At 40.3% G+C, this 16,158-nt stretch overlaps 1 protein-coding gene across 1 annotated transcript in view; it reads right to left on the minus strand.

The window, feature by feature from the left end:
• CERS3 (ceramide synthase 3) overlaps positions 1-16,158 on the minus strand; it is a 37,543-nt gene that overhangs the window by 3,814 nt on the left and 17,571 nt on the right. Inside the window, 4 exon segments of the mRNA XM_010088121.1 lie at positions 12,290-12,446; positions 13,812-13,918; positions 15,550-15,678; positions 15,954-16,046. Of these exon segments, the coding sequence (XP_010086423.1) occupies positions 12,290-12,446; positions 13,812-13,918; positions 15,550-15,678; positions 15,954-16,046 (486 nt within the window).

Below are 16,158 nucleotides of genomic sequence, written 5' to 3' on the forward strand. Positions count from 1 at the left end.
AAAGAGTACTACTTCTGAAACCCTGAAATTGATAAACAAAATATGCTGCTAAATCAAATTGAAATTTTTATGATATATTTTTCATCGTGAACCTGCTTCCTGACCAACTACAAATTCTTGTTTTAGAAGAGTCTGGCCATTTTTGTCTAGCTTAAGTGACAGAACAGAACTTTAAATAGCAATAGCTTCATCTGTAACTAGAAAACCAAACAAACCTGTCTTTGTGAACTGTTTAACAGACCATTACAAATATACTAAGATATCATAAGTGAAGTTTGTGCCTCTTAACTTTGACCTTCTAAGAATAACAAAAATTGTAACATTTCTAGAATTTTCCCTGCTTTAATACCAAGATGTTTTCTCTGAGCCCCTCACGTCATATATTACAGTTGTATTTTCCAACTCAAAGACTCTGCTCTTACTGTCCCTGAGCACCAACAGATGAATATGCTATCAGAAACACGGGAGCTGGCAAGCTGTAAGTACCACAACTGAGGCCATCATTAATACTCAATGCATCAACTGCATTTATTATACTTCAGATGGTTTAGGGTAACAGACAAAGTGGATGTGTACATTTTATGTTCTGGATGACTAACCAATTTAATCTTTCTAAATGGATGAATGGTTTCAAGGTTTATGAGAAGCAACACTAATGCTATAAAGTCTGCAAGAGAGCCATTTGTAGTGAAGCCAAAGCCGCAAACTTTTATAATCTTTTTTCCTTTTGTTTAACCCTTCCACCTGCTGCTCAATCTGCCTCTTTCAGTTAAATGAACCATATTTGTTAAGGTAGTTTTGGCTTCTTGCATTTCACTGCTGGTAGAACGTGTATCATTCAAGCCATGAGCACCACATCTCATTACAGGAACAGCAAAGGACCTTCCAAGAGACCTCATCGAGGAAAAAGACTTCTTGAAAGATAAGCAAACTTCAGAGGCCCCCTCCCAGCCTTGTGTGAGCAGAAAAACATTGGTCAAATCTTCATCTAAACCAACCGAGAATTTACTCCTAGTTGTGCAAGTCTGTCTCTTAGTAAAGCACACGGAAATCACTTCCCTCTTGACACACTCCTGGCCCTGCACTCTTTCTGCTACAGCTGACGAGAGCAGCAGGAGAAGGACCCAGCCGTGCTGGAGGACAGATGGAGGTGTGGGTTTCCTGTTCCCTTGTGCTGGTGATACCAGCTGAAGCTCACTGGTGGAGAATGGGGACTGGGCAGACATCCCCCTTTTCTCCTGCTCCCCTTTAGTGGGCAGCATGGAAAAAAAGAAAAAGAATCTGTCTGAGCGGTAACTGAGCAGATGAGTCTGCAGCGAAGCTCAGTTGCTACAACATTTTTTCATGGATTAGCTTCCAATCCAGCTTCTCCCTCCTTATCCCTGACAAAGGCACAAACGTTTTAAAAGGCACAAGACAGCTCCAGTTGGCATTATGAAGCCAACAGTGTAGTGTCTGCTGCACAAATTCATGGCGTGAGTTTGGGAGTACAGGGGTGGTTCAGCTCATGCCAGTTCAAGCTCCTTCTCACCGGTGTAACTGTGTCCATGGGGTGGAAGATGAACCAGGCCTAACTCATCTGGTGAGATCAATACTGACTCAAAGTTTCTCAGCAGCAAAAGGAAATGTCAATTTTTCCCAGACAAGACTAAAACTGATTAATCTTTTAGGTTAAGCACAATTTACATCCACCCAGTTAACTGGATTTCTTCTCCCAGCTATGGATATATAAAAGCAATTCACAGCTGATTCTGGAATTTTAATTATGTGTTTTCTGATTTGGTGCAATCTAGATTCTGAATATTTATTCTTATCCTTCAGCTAGCATTTCCTCTTAAATGCATCTTATATTAAAATCAGAATGTCCTAAACACCTTAATTCTACCTTAAATTAAAGTATTAAGTATCTACAAACATATTGACTAGATCTTGATTCTCCAATGTAAAGCCAATAAATTCCACAGCACCTGCACATATGGAAACAGCTTGCAGTACAAAGATGAAAGCTGTTAGTCAGGTCAGCAACCACTGACTCAAATAAAAGAGATAATAAACAAGAGAAACAATAAAAAGTCAGTCCAAATAGATAAAGGGGGCACTTTTCTAACAAATAATACTATAAAGTTGATGAATCTCTGAGTTCAACATGTTTAATTCAACATCAATAATTCAACTCAGCTGACATATGACTCAATACATCTTTACTTTCCTGTGGAGACGAAGCAATATCCATTTGGATTCAAGCTAACTGTTCTATATTTCCAGCTGGGAAGATTTTATTGGAAAATATATTACCCTTTTCAGCTTATACACACTAGGCAACATAAATAATGTTGATCTTCCATGGAAGATGCGCTTTTGGACACTGCTTTCTGCAGTTTTTAAATGAAGATGCAGACTTTCTAGATTAATTCTTTTGGACATCTTGTGGCCAAAACTCCTCATATTTAATCTCTCTCTTCTATGTAATACCCATTCCCCAAGCTTTCCTCTGGGAGTTTTCAGAGGGAACTCAAAGAACAACGTGTGAAAAAAATTAAAAGACAATTTACACTAATTCCACAAATATTGAAAAGAATAGTCTCAAAACTAGATGTTACTATTAGAACATGGCCCTGATTTTGATTGAAGGAATAAATTGAACCTCAAAAATATCACTTGTGTTGTCACTCAGCACAACACACCTGTAACTGGAGCTATAATACCCTGACTGTTCAGAAGAAATAAATCATTGTTTACAGTTAATCAGGTACTCTGTGGTTTCAATAAAGTCTGCTAGCTGTGTCACTGAAATCCACTAACTAAACCTTGCACTCTAGCGTATGTGGCTTTACGATAATGTCAAAAGCCCAGGAGGTACTGAGTGAGTCATAATGTCCCACTGCTTTTTGAATTATTCCAATTTTAAATCCACAGTTGGCAAAGAAACAAAGAACAATATAATAGGCATTTGATGCTGTTCTCCATAGTGAACTTCTTTTTACCCTAGGACAGAACTTGCATTAAGCCAAGGAGTTCAGTGGTATGAACTTCTATCAGAACATGCACTTTTATTCCTTATAAATGCTTTTTTGGCTACAAAACAGCTGATCAGACACTCGCACTTTTCTCAGCAAGGTATGATACTGCCCTGAAGATGAATGTTTTGAAACAACACAGCTGCTAAAGAACATTCCTACAGGAGCCTTATAGTGCTGTTAAACTAACCTGAAACCACAAAGTATACAACCACATAAATGACAGGCGCTTCTATCTAACGCGTCCATTAAGGCACTCTGCTCTCTATTTTCATCCTTAGGAGGCATTCCATTCCTTTTGTGATGTATCTCGAAGTTATTTTTGTAATTAAGCATTATCAATGTAATTTTCAAGTCACATACATAACAAGTAATGTCTTTTCACTCGACATTTGTATCACAATACCTCAAATCATTTCACTACAGTATTTCTAAACATCCTGCTATCGAGGCTGGATACAGAATCCTTCAAGTACCCAATGAACGAAGTTCCTTAAATAGCATTAGAAGGCCCCGGGATTTGTGTACTTAAGTCACTTGGTGGGGGATTTACTTCGCTGAAGTTCAGGACTCAAAGTCAGATATCTACTCAGAGATTGTTACCTAGGACTGCTCCATAACCCACAGGAGGAGCAGTGGCTCTCCCCAGAGGGTGACGTGCCCTGCCACCGCTGGGGTGACAGCACTGGACACAGTGAAGTGCTCACTGGAGACGTCACTGCTCTTCTTCAATGATTACAGCCAGATCCTTCAACTTGAGCTAGGCATAGCTTAACTCACACAAGACAAATCCTGCCCTCACATGCTTCATACCCATCACTGCGGGATTACACTGACAGAATGATCAGGTTGGTTTGTCTGCTTTCTGATTATGTGAACTCTGCAGCGCTGTGCCCACTCAGAAGTTGTCAGAATTGTGTTATGGAGGAGACACTGCTCCTTCTAAGATTTCCTACCTTCTTCGCATGTAACAAGGATTATGGAACACTCCTAGGTCCTCCTAGGGAAACATTTTTTTTTAAATACAAGATAGGACAATTTCCTTTCTCAATTGTTATTAATCTATCATTAACTACCTTTATTTCAAGCTATTTTTATTTGATTCAGCAGATCACAGTTCTGTGAACCCCTCTGAAAGTGGGAGAATTACTCACCTCATAACAAAGTCACAATTCAAACCTCTGCAGCATAGATTAAAAATAGTAAATGAAGGCATCAAAAGTTCAGTAGAAAGACTAGGGTTTGCTCTGTGAATTGGTTTTTGAAAAATGAAAAAATAAATACACATGCACACCATTATATATAGTTTTTATATATAGGTGCATATATATATAAAACTAGCAACAAATGGAACATGTCATAGATATCCTGCTAGAAAATTAAAAGATACGAGCGGTTAACATGGGAAGCCAGAAAAACTGTCATCAAGTGCCCTTCTGTGAACAGCAAGGTAAATCCATTAATATTAAAGCAAAAAACTCTAACAACATTTGTCTTTTATCTGAATTAGGAACTTTCACAGATGAAGAGTCATTTAGATCAGGGATCTACTAAACATAGAGCTGCCTTGTGCCAGGCATACACGTAGAGAGAGGGGTGAGGGGGCCTGTTTGGCCAGATCCATTGCCGGTGAAAACTAACACAATCCCGTTGACTTCAAGTCGAGCCGTGCTCATTTATACCAGCTGAGGACCTGGCCCTGCATCAGCACTGCAGACCTCTGCTGAACAGGCCAGGGCAGGAAGCTCTGCTCTCAGAATCACAGATAGGTTCGATTTTTCTGTTCTTAGAGGCAGCCGTCATCTGCAGCTCCTACTGAAGTCAAACTCAGCAACTTTGGAAAGAATAGACTTTTATTGCAGCACAGAAAAGACCTGCACAGCCCCGTTTATGGCACACCTGACATACGAGAAGCAAAGGGAGCACCCACACACCCAATTTCTTAGACACAGGGCTGCGGAAGGGTATTGTCCTAATGCTCCCACCCCAGCGCTCCTTCATAAGCCCATCTATTCCAATCACATGCTCAGAAATTATTCACTTTCTCATTAGTTCCTTCTTTCATAATGGTCATAATAGTCCTTACGTTTTCTAAACTTTACCTGATTTTTATAAAATATTCAAGTGAAAGGTGTGGAATTATGGGCATTCTAAACAGAGTTAATAAAAAAAATTTAAAAATCAAAATTCTGGAAAATAATATTGTTGCTGTTTTGAAGTCTGAGGAGTATATTTCAGCATATAGTATAACATACGTCCCTGGAAGTCACTGTTTAGCTGCTGACCCCTTGCATAACCTGGAGTAAAGAACAAAGATTCAAACAGCAATCCGCCTTTTAACTCAGTGCCAGGAAATGAACTGGTTGAGGCAAAGGAGACCAGACAGTGCTCTTGGACTGGCACGTAACATTTGTGCAGTAGAGAACTAGTGGCTTTTCCTCTGTCACAGACTCTGCTGGGCTACACTCTGACAATATACGTCACTGAGGTCAGCCTTGACTTCAACTCCCCAGTACGGGCAGGACTCCAGAGCTCCCCAGCGTGCACACAGCGGCTTTTCCTTCTTGCCCATCACTGTCAATACCAGCCAGCAAAACTCTCTTTTATGCTTTCTTCTGCCTGCCTCTCACCCCTCCTCCCTCAGATGAATTTGGCAGCATAAAGCAAGATATGTAGTCAGGCTTTCGGCTTAACTAGATTGCTGTAGCAGAATGGGAACACCCAGATGAAAGAAAGTCGTAACAGGAAGTGATTTCCCTTTACTAGGGCACGAGCCTCCACGCTGCTGACCTGGCTGCCTAGCTCCCATCTCCAGGCTATTAAAAAGCTCATGTCCCAAAGTCAATAATTTGAATCATCTGGGGAGGTTCCCAGATAGACTGATTTTCATCTCCAAGAGGGAAAACGTTCATTTGTCCTATTTTGTTCCCCTAAGAAGCTATCCTTATGAGAAAATCTGCTATAAATATTTATCTGTTGAGAACCAAGAAATTCAACTTCTCCATAACTCATTTTCCTTTAAAATGGGGAAAAGACAACCCCTACTAATCTAGATCAATCTGTCTTGGGGTTGTGCTATACCTTCACTCAGAGAACTCAAACTCTGAAGCAGGACACCAGTATGTACCAGCCCTCCCCAGTCTAGAAAATAACTACAAAACCTCCAGTGAAAACTTTTCCACAACCTCCCAGTCCCACAGAGTCGTGAAATTGTAACTAACTAGATTATTCGCTAAAATATATTACTGCTTTTAAAACAACTACTTGGAATTAAGGCAAGCACACCTCTCGGTCTGTTATCAGCACCCCGATAGCCACTGGCGCAGTACAGGCTTAACAAGACACGTAAGTAAAAGAAAACAGAACTTACATGCCTCTAGTTTAGGAAACTAAACACTGTCCGCTGTTTAACTCCTACAGAATGACTTTTTTTGAAATTAATGACTTGACACTAAATGTGTTAATTCTCATTACATTTCATTGTCTGATTAGAAAAGTCCTGAAAATAGATTTTTTTTACTGCTTCAGAAAGAAGAAAAAAAAATCAGCTGAAAGTCTGAATTTTTAGGAGTCTAATAAACCGCCATGCATATCAAAACTGAATATACATTTAATTTCATGCTTCATTTTCACATCCCAGTAACTGCATGGAGTATGGAAGTGCAGCACTGTTGTGCACAAGCAGGGTCACCTGATGGCCCTCTGCAGCTCAAGTGAAAAGTCAGTTTATTAACCAGGAGCAATCAGGCTCAGCTCACCTGTGACGTGTCGTGCACACCGGACAGCTGGAGCACACCAGCACCGCATCCAACTCTATTTGCCACAAAAGAGATTTAAAATGCGATCTCTTTAGAGGCCATTCTACTTTCATGTAAGATAAAGCTTTTTTTCTTGTCTATAGTTTTAAAAATAAGATATCTGTTTAGGATTAAATATCTCAGGTTATTGCACAGTTTGGTGAGAAAGTCAGCACTGCCTCTGCTGTCAGAACGGTCAAGTTCTCGCAGTCACAGCGCTCCTGGGCAAACAGCTGAAGAGTAATTCTACTTTAATAAAGGTAAATCAGTGCATTTTAACCACTGTGGGTCCATGGTCTAATTCTAAAGGACAGATTAGTTCTAAAGGTAACTAAGGAAAGCAAAGCAAGTGCTAGCAGCTTAAATTTGTCATACAGAAGTCTGTTCTTCCATAGGAAAATGCTGGAGGACCAGCAAACCAAGAGAATCCCTGTTGCTTTAAACAACATGCTCTGGGCTTGCGCTTCATGAACAAGAAAATTCTCACTCAAGTTCAGCACCGAAATTCCATACTCCCAGGACACATGTGGTTATAAAATAAATATAAGATTCAAATGAATTACTAAATGTTCTGTTTGATGCAAACAGATCAAGCACAAAAAAGTAAGGGGAAAATCACAACAGAAGGGTCCCAGGGAAGGAAAGTTCTGCGGAAGCTGACACGAGTCTGAATAGCATCAGACTAAACTCAGCTAAAAGCATCTGTCAGGAGTGGGTAGTACGGCCTCTGGGAACTGTATAACTTAATTCAAAAACTTATACAAAGGGTTGTAGCAAGTCTCTAAAGAGATAAATTCACAACAAGTAAGATAGAAAGTAACATATGCCAGCACCTCTGCAGGTATAAAGATCCATGACCCTTCAACAGAAGTGGTGAAGTCATGTTTTATAACAGCATATTGTGCCTGCGCCCCAAAGGACTTCCAGGCCTTGCCTACACATTAGTATTAAAATACGTCAAGTATTCTAGTCCATGGGCACACTTCTAGGGATATAGTTTTAGAAGTATATCTTCTTTTGATACAGCAAAGGGAGTAACTGATTGACAGAGTCTTTATACAGCTAACCACCTTCATGGCAAGGCATCCCAGCATCAGTACATGAGAAAGAAGGAAAGAAAGTTAACTTGAACTGGCAGAGATATCTCAGCACAGTAGCAATCCTCAGGCAGAACAAAATGCTGAAGCAGAAGAATGATGGCTGGAAACAGCAGAAGTATCATAACAAGTATTTCACGGCTCTCATTTCAACCCCAAAATAGTATTTTCTTATCGTTTTCAGCTACCCTTGCTCTGTTATTAGTCATTATTTGAACACGAACTCTCACCATTCCCTTGGGAATTTGGGCCAAACAAGGAATGAACAAAACACGGACAAGGATACACCCAACTAAAATCTCTAAAAAGCCTGCTTACTGTGTACAAAATACCAAAGGAATACTGAAGATACATATGTGGCACCAGATAATTTTTTTCAAGAGTGACAAGTCCAAAAGCCCGCTCTACAGCGGTGCAGGACCCCCTGGGTCTTTTCTACTTCAGAAAGAGGAGAGAACCAAGGTGAATCAAATAAAACTGCAGCTGAGGGCTCCTAAATAACAGTAACCACTAGTAAGAAGCTCGCCACCTTACTTAAAGGTGGTCTGACAGTGACAAAACAATTAAAAGAGAAAGAAAACATATTCCTGGCCACAGGAATACAGTCCATTAAAAACCTGCCAGTACCTTCTCCCATTGATGGGCTTTGCATCAGCCCTGAAGTATCTGAGTCATGTGGACATCATGCCCATTTCCTACAACTTACACATATTTTTCAAGATTTAAAGCACTATAGTCTCAAAACCTTAACTCGGTGTGTAATGGCTTTAACATATATTTTACATCTTAATTTGCCACAATAATGTGGCTATAAGCTGCTGTCATTCACTCCCTTTTTCTGACCTTGGAAATAAAATGTTTAATCTCCATGGGATTTTCCTGGCGAGATATTTTAAATCAGTGCATATGTACATACTTCTCTAGATGTTTTTTCAATTTTCCTAAAATATTCTCATATGTGCAGACATGATGACTAGACATGTTTCAATGGTGCTTGAAACTTGATACAAGTGGGTAATTTAACCATGTAATTGAACAATATTGCAGAAACACACGGAGTTTCCTAGCAACAAAAGGCCTTGGACATCAAGATGGCAGCCAGCAGCTAACATTGCAATTGCCTGACCTAACTTGAAAAGAAATTACACTGAAGAATGTCCTTCCTCCTCGCAGAGGAGAACTGATCTAAGATACATGGCTACAGGTTTGACCTTGAAGGGCTTTTCTTACATGCGTATGCCTTACTTGTATACAGAGTCACAAAATTTCACGAAACAGGACATTGGGGTTCCCTTTTGAGTATTTTTGTATTTTTCAGAAGAACAATCTTTGATTTGAGAAAGGTAATACTCCTGCCCCCTCAAGTTTAGCCCCATAGAAAATAAAAAGTTTCTTAATGCAAAGTAGCTGAGCACATCTTAGCTTGTCGATGCAGATTTCCCCCTCGTTAGGGGATTTTGGGAGGACTGGGCCAGGGGAAAGGTGGCACAAGTCCCATGAGCCTGGAGACCAGCGCTGCTCTGTGCTACCAGCTCAGGTGCCAGAGACTCCCATACCAGAGAAAATAGGACACAGAGGGACAGAGCAAGATTGTCTCCTCCCTTTTTTCCTTTTTCCTCATTTTTATTTATCTCTGGCTGCAATATTTGGGAGGAGGGAAAAATTTTTAGTCTAAGTTCTTTTTTGCTGAAGCAAGTCAGTCAGCTGAGCAGCTGTCCCAGAGGACTGAGGATAATTGTCCTCTTTATTAGCGCAGAGGGGAGGTGACATCTGAGATGAAGAGCTCCTGACCAGCCAGCCTCAGACAAAAGCCATCTGTTCCTGAGGGGGAAGAGGAAAGCACAGAAGCTACCAACTCACGAGGCTGCCATACTCGATATCATTTCTGTATCAATTCCTGCCTTTAATAAAGCCTCCTGCCACAACCTGAAGAGTATTGAACCTAGACCCACAGCTCTGTGTGACTCTGAAGAGCAGCAAAGGGGACATGGTGGGTACGTGCGTCTTGGATCCTCTTGTTTATATTCCCCACCGAGTCCCACATTTCATGTCTGACCCAGACAAGTCCTTTAACCAGGGACAACAGCCCTTCCCACTAAGAATAAATACATTCAAGCCCTTTAACTTTCAGGCAGTATGATGCTGCAGTCCAAAAGGATACAAACAGGGGAGACACTTGCCTCTGGAAGGATGCTGGGAGCTGTTAACTGCTGCACAATATTATTGGTTTTCACTGGAGACCCCACCAACACAGGGTGGCTGAAGAAACAGAGGGCACTAAAAAAATTCCTTACACCACTGCTATGTTCAGAGCTTCCTTCACTGAAACAACAACATCAGTCCCTACTCCCAGTTACATCATGACTTCAGTTTTTCCATCTGAAGTAGCCTGAAGTAGCTTCAAGAAAAATGTCAAAAATGGCCTGTTTTCTGAATGAAAACTTAAAAGTCTTGGGCAGAGAAACAAACCCCTCCTAAAACAAGGATGATGGTTTACTGGTATTTCAATAAAATAGCAACAGCTATTTGTGTGGAGTATGTCCGTAACAAATATGTTGGTATAAAAATGCTGCCTTGCAAACACCATTCTTTTCAACGTTGCCTTTACAGCTTTGGAGGCACTGGCTGCTTTCACAGCCAAGTTTGCCACCACTATGGAAAACAGGCTGCACATGCAAGCCAGCTGAAGTCATCCAGACTGAAAAGAGCTAGGGCTGCTGCTGCCACCGCTGCTCAAATGTTATTTGGAAACAGTCTTCTCAGAGAACTGTATAAGGAATCAAAAATCCAGGGTAGGGATGCAGGCTCGATGCTTCTCCATTTTTTAGTAATGACTAATACAAAAAAAGCTCTTATCTCCAAATAAAACATTTCTGCCCCTTACAAAGGCATATGAGCAGGCAGGGCAGAATGGCCTTATATAGCTGCCTAGTCATCTCCTCTTCACCACTGTATCTGGAGGGCTTCTCACACTGTACTCCCATAACCTCAGCCAATGCAGACGAAGAAAGCCTTCCTCTTACTCAGCCGGAAGGCAGAGAGATGTCCCTCTTGATTTCATCAAAAGAGTTGTGCGAAATCAACGCAGAGACAAGGCCAGAATCAAAAAAGAAAACAAGAAGTAAAACACTTTAACACTCAATAAGCCAGGCCAGAAAGAACTTCCTAATTAATCTAACAGGGGTGACATGCAAGAAATAAAAATTTCTTAGTGTCTAAGGGAACATGTTCTAGAAACCATTTCTTCTACAGATTTGTCCCTTATGTACAGCTGTTTGCTGTCTAACAATGGTTGAGTTTGTAAGTACAATTTTCTTCTAGGGAAGACACTGGGTTTCCCTATGATATCCAGCTGTCTATTTGCATAATCATCTGACAATTATAGGATGATTTCTGTTATCAATCAAGCAACAATTAGTAAGGATAGCAAGGAATATTTCTATTTCCTTAAGATGCTTCACAGCATAAACTCATTTAGATAAAAGGACGGAGTCAGCTCAATTAAGTATTTGCATCTTGATCCTCAAAGAAACACCATGTTTCAATAGCACAACTTAAGTTTCACCTTAACTAGCAAAATACACCTGTCAGTGCTTATGCCAAATCAGAGAGACATTATCTGAAGTCCTTTTCTAAGTGTTTTTTGCTAAATGTTTTATCTACACTGCACGCTTCATGACAAGAGACCATGTGAAAATGTTACTACCCCAGGCAATCGAACAAGACCTAAATTGCAGCAAAGTTTTCTTTATAGCTTTTTCCCCACATTAATTTTCTCTACAAGGTAAAAGCAGATGATGGCAGCACCAGACTGGCACTGTTTTTCTACTCCAGTTGAGTGTGACAGTATTTCATTGTGTCACAATATAATACCAGAACAGCTTCATGTGGTTTTTTTAGTCCAAAACCAGTGTTCAAGTACAGCTGACTTCAGATGTAGATAAACCCGAAGAACTTTGACTCAGGTTTTCTGCAGTAAAGATCTCATCACTCACCTCTCCTCTCTTTTTTTCGTGTGTCCCTTATAAAGTCCAGTGATAAAAGATTGCTTTCACTCAGAACACAGGAATTTGTAAAGGGTTCTGTGCCATCTTAGGGCTTCAGTTTTTGGGAGAGCTCATTTGTCATTTACCATCAGAACAAAACATCAGATACAGGCAAAAAAAGCTCTAGCTGAAATTGTGATATACTGATCTATGACCTCAGGTGTGACGATGAAAGGCAGAACAGATGTTTGAACATCTCTATACTTTGTAAATCTCTAAAAAAAATGATGACAGGAAAGATCACAAAAACAACAAGAAATTCCAAGTGTATCTACTGAAGGTACCAGCATCTGCTTGATACTTCACACTTCTACAGACACAACATCACTTACCTTTAAGAAAATGAACCTTTTCAAAATCTTGAAAATTAAGTAACCCCAATATAAATGCAAGCCTTGAAGGATCAATAGCAGCCCATTGAATAAAAAATATGCTATGACAGGAGTCGTGGAGTAGTATGTAGGCAGATACATCGTGGCACGAAGAATCCTAAAAAATAAAGGTCACTGTTATGGTGTCTCTGCTTAACTCCACATTCCAAACCAATTAACTATTTCCACAAAATATCTACAAAGATGACAGATTAATTAACAAGCCCTGTCTTAACTATATTATGCAACTCTGTTGAAATATAGACTTCAGAAGATGAGAAATTTGAGTCTTGCATGAAAGTATTCTAAATAAGGTTAGAAAAAAATCCCTTTTTTTTTTCCCAGTCTTGAGCTCTGTGTGGTCTAGATACTATGCAACTCAGAGCTTGTCTATGGTTTTTCAAATGCAAATTCTTTCTAATCTGAAATCCACACTCCAGAGAAAATCCTACAGGCTTTGCAGCAGAGCCCTTTGTTAATGAGCATATGTTTTGTCCATCTTCAGACTTCACTACTTCTATATTATTTGGGGCTTTTTGAGCCTCTTTAATCTCATCACATTTAGCTTCCAAGCTCAAGAACCCAAGAACAAGAAACTCAGTGAAGCAAAATGATTGGAGATCACTTGTATAGTTAATCAAAAAATAACAAGAAAGTAAAAGGCATCATCATTTCTGAAAGAAAATACTACAGGAAATTAAAACCTCATGTTGATCAATGTTCAGAACTATTAACTTAACCAGCCTGAGTCTCTAAGGGTTTGTCCGCATGCAGGGAGGGGCATGAAGGCAACTAGAGCAAGTCGACAAAATCGTGAATGTGAAACGCATTAAACACTTTTTAAAAGCTAAACATGTTAAGTGTTAAGCATGCTAAGCACCCGTGTGGATACTCCAAAGCAGATTAAATCATAGCACTCCAAAGTCACGCAACTATTTAGCAAGTTATGATTTATTTGCGTTGAATTCATGAATTAATTGGTTCACCATAACTTTTCTGAATGTGCCTCATGTGAGGGAGGTGAGGTACTACCCAAGAACTAGGTAGCAAAAAGAAGGCACTACCAAAAATTAACTACAATCATACAGGAATTACACTGTACTCTTGACTTTGCAACTACAGCAGGAGGGATGGAATGAAACAGAAAATTATTTCTCCTAGTTAAGTATCTCAATCCCCTGAAAACGCAGAAGTTCATAACATTTAACTACAATTTACAAAAATAAGTTAAATAATACATAAAAGCCTTTATTTAGGTTATCATATTTTCAAGATGCTCATTTAAAAATTATTTTTAATTAATTTTTTAAAGAAAATGACAGGTTTTGTCAACACTTCTCACTGGCCTTTAGTAGCCAACAATGACCGTTTGCTTCTATAAAGTACTATCCATCCCTTTCCTTTTCCTGTCACAACCCATGCTAACCTCTCAATGGAAATGGGAATGAAATGAAAGCCTGGGACTACATTAAATATCGCTTACCAGAATGGGAACAGGATGATTCTTGTGATGAAGAATGCAATAGAAAAGAGGATAAAGAGCATATTGCAGGTTTTCTCCCAGCGACCGTAATTAAACATTTTGGCTGCCTGCATTGAATAAAAACCATCAAACATATTACAAATATTCTCTGCAATACATTCCTTTCTGATTTTTCATAAACAAGGACTCATCTTCCACCTAAGCAGGAAGAAAATTTCCTCCCTGTTTGACATGAAAAGCAATCATTTTCCTGATACCTAATAAAGCAGTATCCAAACAGATCCTTTGTTTATATTTCTCCTTTCATCTTAAAGGGAAGGACTCTGTATCAAGGGCCTAAAGAACAGCTCTCCAACCAGAATGCAAAAGTGTCATGAAAACACAAAGTACTCTTGAAACCAGAAGTAATCCCTCATTCCTGTACCAGACTCAAAAGGGGCTGAATCAAAGAGAAGCTGCTGGCCACACCTGCACGCTCAGGAACGGCGGTGACCCCTTATACCCGGGTATTCTGGCACATGCATGTTACTGACCCTTCTCTGTACCTAATCCAGCTACTCTCTTTTGGAGAGCTAGAGATCCCAGCGCTGGTCTCTATCCTGCTAGTAAAGATGACAATTACTGCTTCTCCCCTAGCTGAGCTGCACATCTCTCCGTGCTTCATTTAGGAATCACCCTGGGCACTGTGGAACAAAACAGCTATTCTCAAGTGTGAGAAAAGCTTCAGGTGTCAAGCCTGAGTTTTAAACAGCAGTTTGAGGAACTTCCGAGTGGCAGGGCTGAATAGTTATTCTGCTACCCAACTTCAGTTCCCATCTGAGTGCTGTCCTACCAGTTGTCAGCTCAACTGTCTGTAACACTACACAGTTAATCAGACCACAAAGCAGTAACCCAGCAAAAACCAGTAGGCATGCTTTTAGTCCGGGCCAGTCCCAAACGCATGACCCCACAATTAGTTGTTCTGATACAACAGATAATCAGGAGCAGAAACAAACAGCGACAGACAACAACCTACAAGGGCTGCTTACACTGGCACTGCCACCAAAAGAGGTGATGAACCTATGTTCTCAATCTTGGTGTTATAAAACAAGCCGCTCGGTGTGCAGAACAGGACACTTCTCAATCCTAAACATTTCTAAACATTGATATTTAGTTCAGGGAAGGGATTTCCCCTTCAGTCCAGAGGAAGAAACTTTTCTTCTGCCAGTAGATACCTGTGATATCTTGGTTCAGGGACAGCTTCAGTGTCTCCAGCCAGAAGTGTATAATGTAGATGTACCCCTTGGGTCAACACAGGGATGTGAATACTGACAAAATTAAGCCAATTTGGAGAAGCAGCCAAAATTTTGGCTGCTAAATTTTCTTGAGAATTGGTATCATGACGAGCTGTTCACAGGCTAGCCAACTTGGTCTAATTTTAACAGTGAAACAAGAATAATCCAAGGAGGCAGCTATATTTCCAGTCCCTGTTCTGTACTGAAGAACTTCTCTTTAGCTCTTTTCTCATAATAGATTCTGTAACAGAGTATCAGCTTAAATTACCTAGAAGCTCTTTTTTATCTTACAATTTATGAATCTGTGAAGCCACGTCTGTGGGGATAGGAAGGGATTGTATGAAACTTGGGGCAAAAAGATCAAAATGTCACTGAACATAACCTCGGCAAGAACCAAAACACCCCAAGACCCCCACCAACCAAAAAACCCAAAACAAACAAACAAGGATGAAGGACAGGGTTACCTCAAGCCAGAAATCTGCAGTATCGTGCACAAACATCACCAGTGTTCCAATACGCACGTAATTGCCACACCAAGAGCAACTCATCAACCCAATGGCTGCAAAGTGGTGAACGACATGAGCCAGAAAATCCTGTGAAAGAGAGAAGGGAAAAAAAGGTAGATCCAAGCGAGTACAGCCCTTGAGGGTCTCCATGTGGATGAGGTGACAAGAAAAAGTTGTCACACACAGAGATGCCCTGGCAGCCAGGAGCGTGGATGTGTGCTGGTGTGCCAGGGATAGGCTGATGCTGCCCTCATGTGGCTGCACCAAATCCAGGATCAGGACAGTGCTTTTCCTTATAAACATTTTTTTTCACCCCCGCAGAGAAAAAGAGGTTCTACCTACAAACAAGAATGACCACTTGCCTTTCTTTTGTTGTCAATCCCAAGTGTAAATAAGAGAGACCAGTAAAAACTAATCTCAGCCATGTAGTACCAATATTGGGATGGCAGCAGGGTCTGTAATGAAGAAAAACACAGTTAACTCTGAAAATAGCAAAAAGTGAATGCCAAGTGAAATTACTTCTTTTTTCCTTTCTTCACTTTTTTGCTTCTCTGCTGAGTCTTGCTT

Source organism: Pterocles gutturalis, unplaced genomic scaffold, assembly GCF_000699245.1.
Source record: "Pterocles gutturalis isolate BGI_N339 unplaced genomic scaffold, ASM69924v1 scaffold752, whole genome shotgun sequence".
NCBI classification, from domain to species: Eukaryota; Metazoa; Chordata; class Aves; order Pterocliformes; family Pteroclidae; genus Pterocles; species Pterocles gutturalis.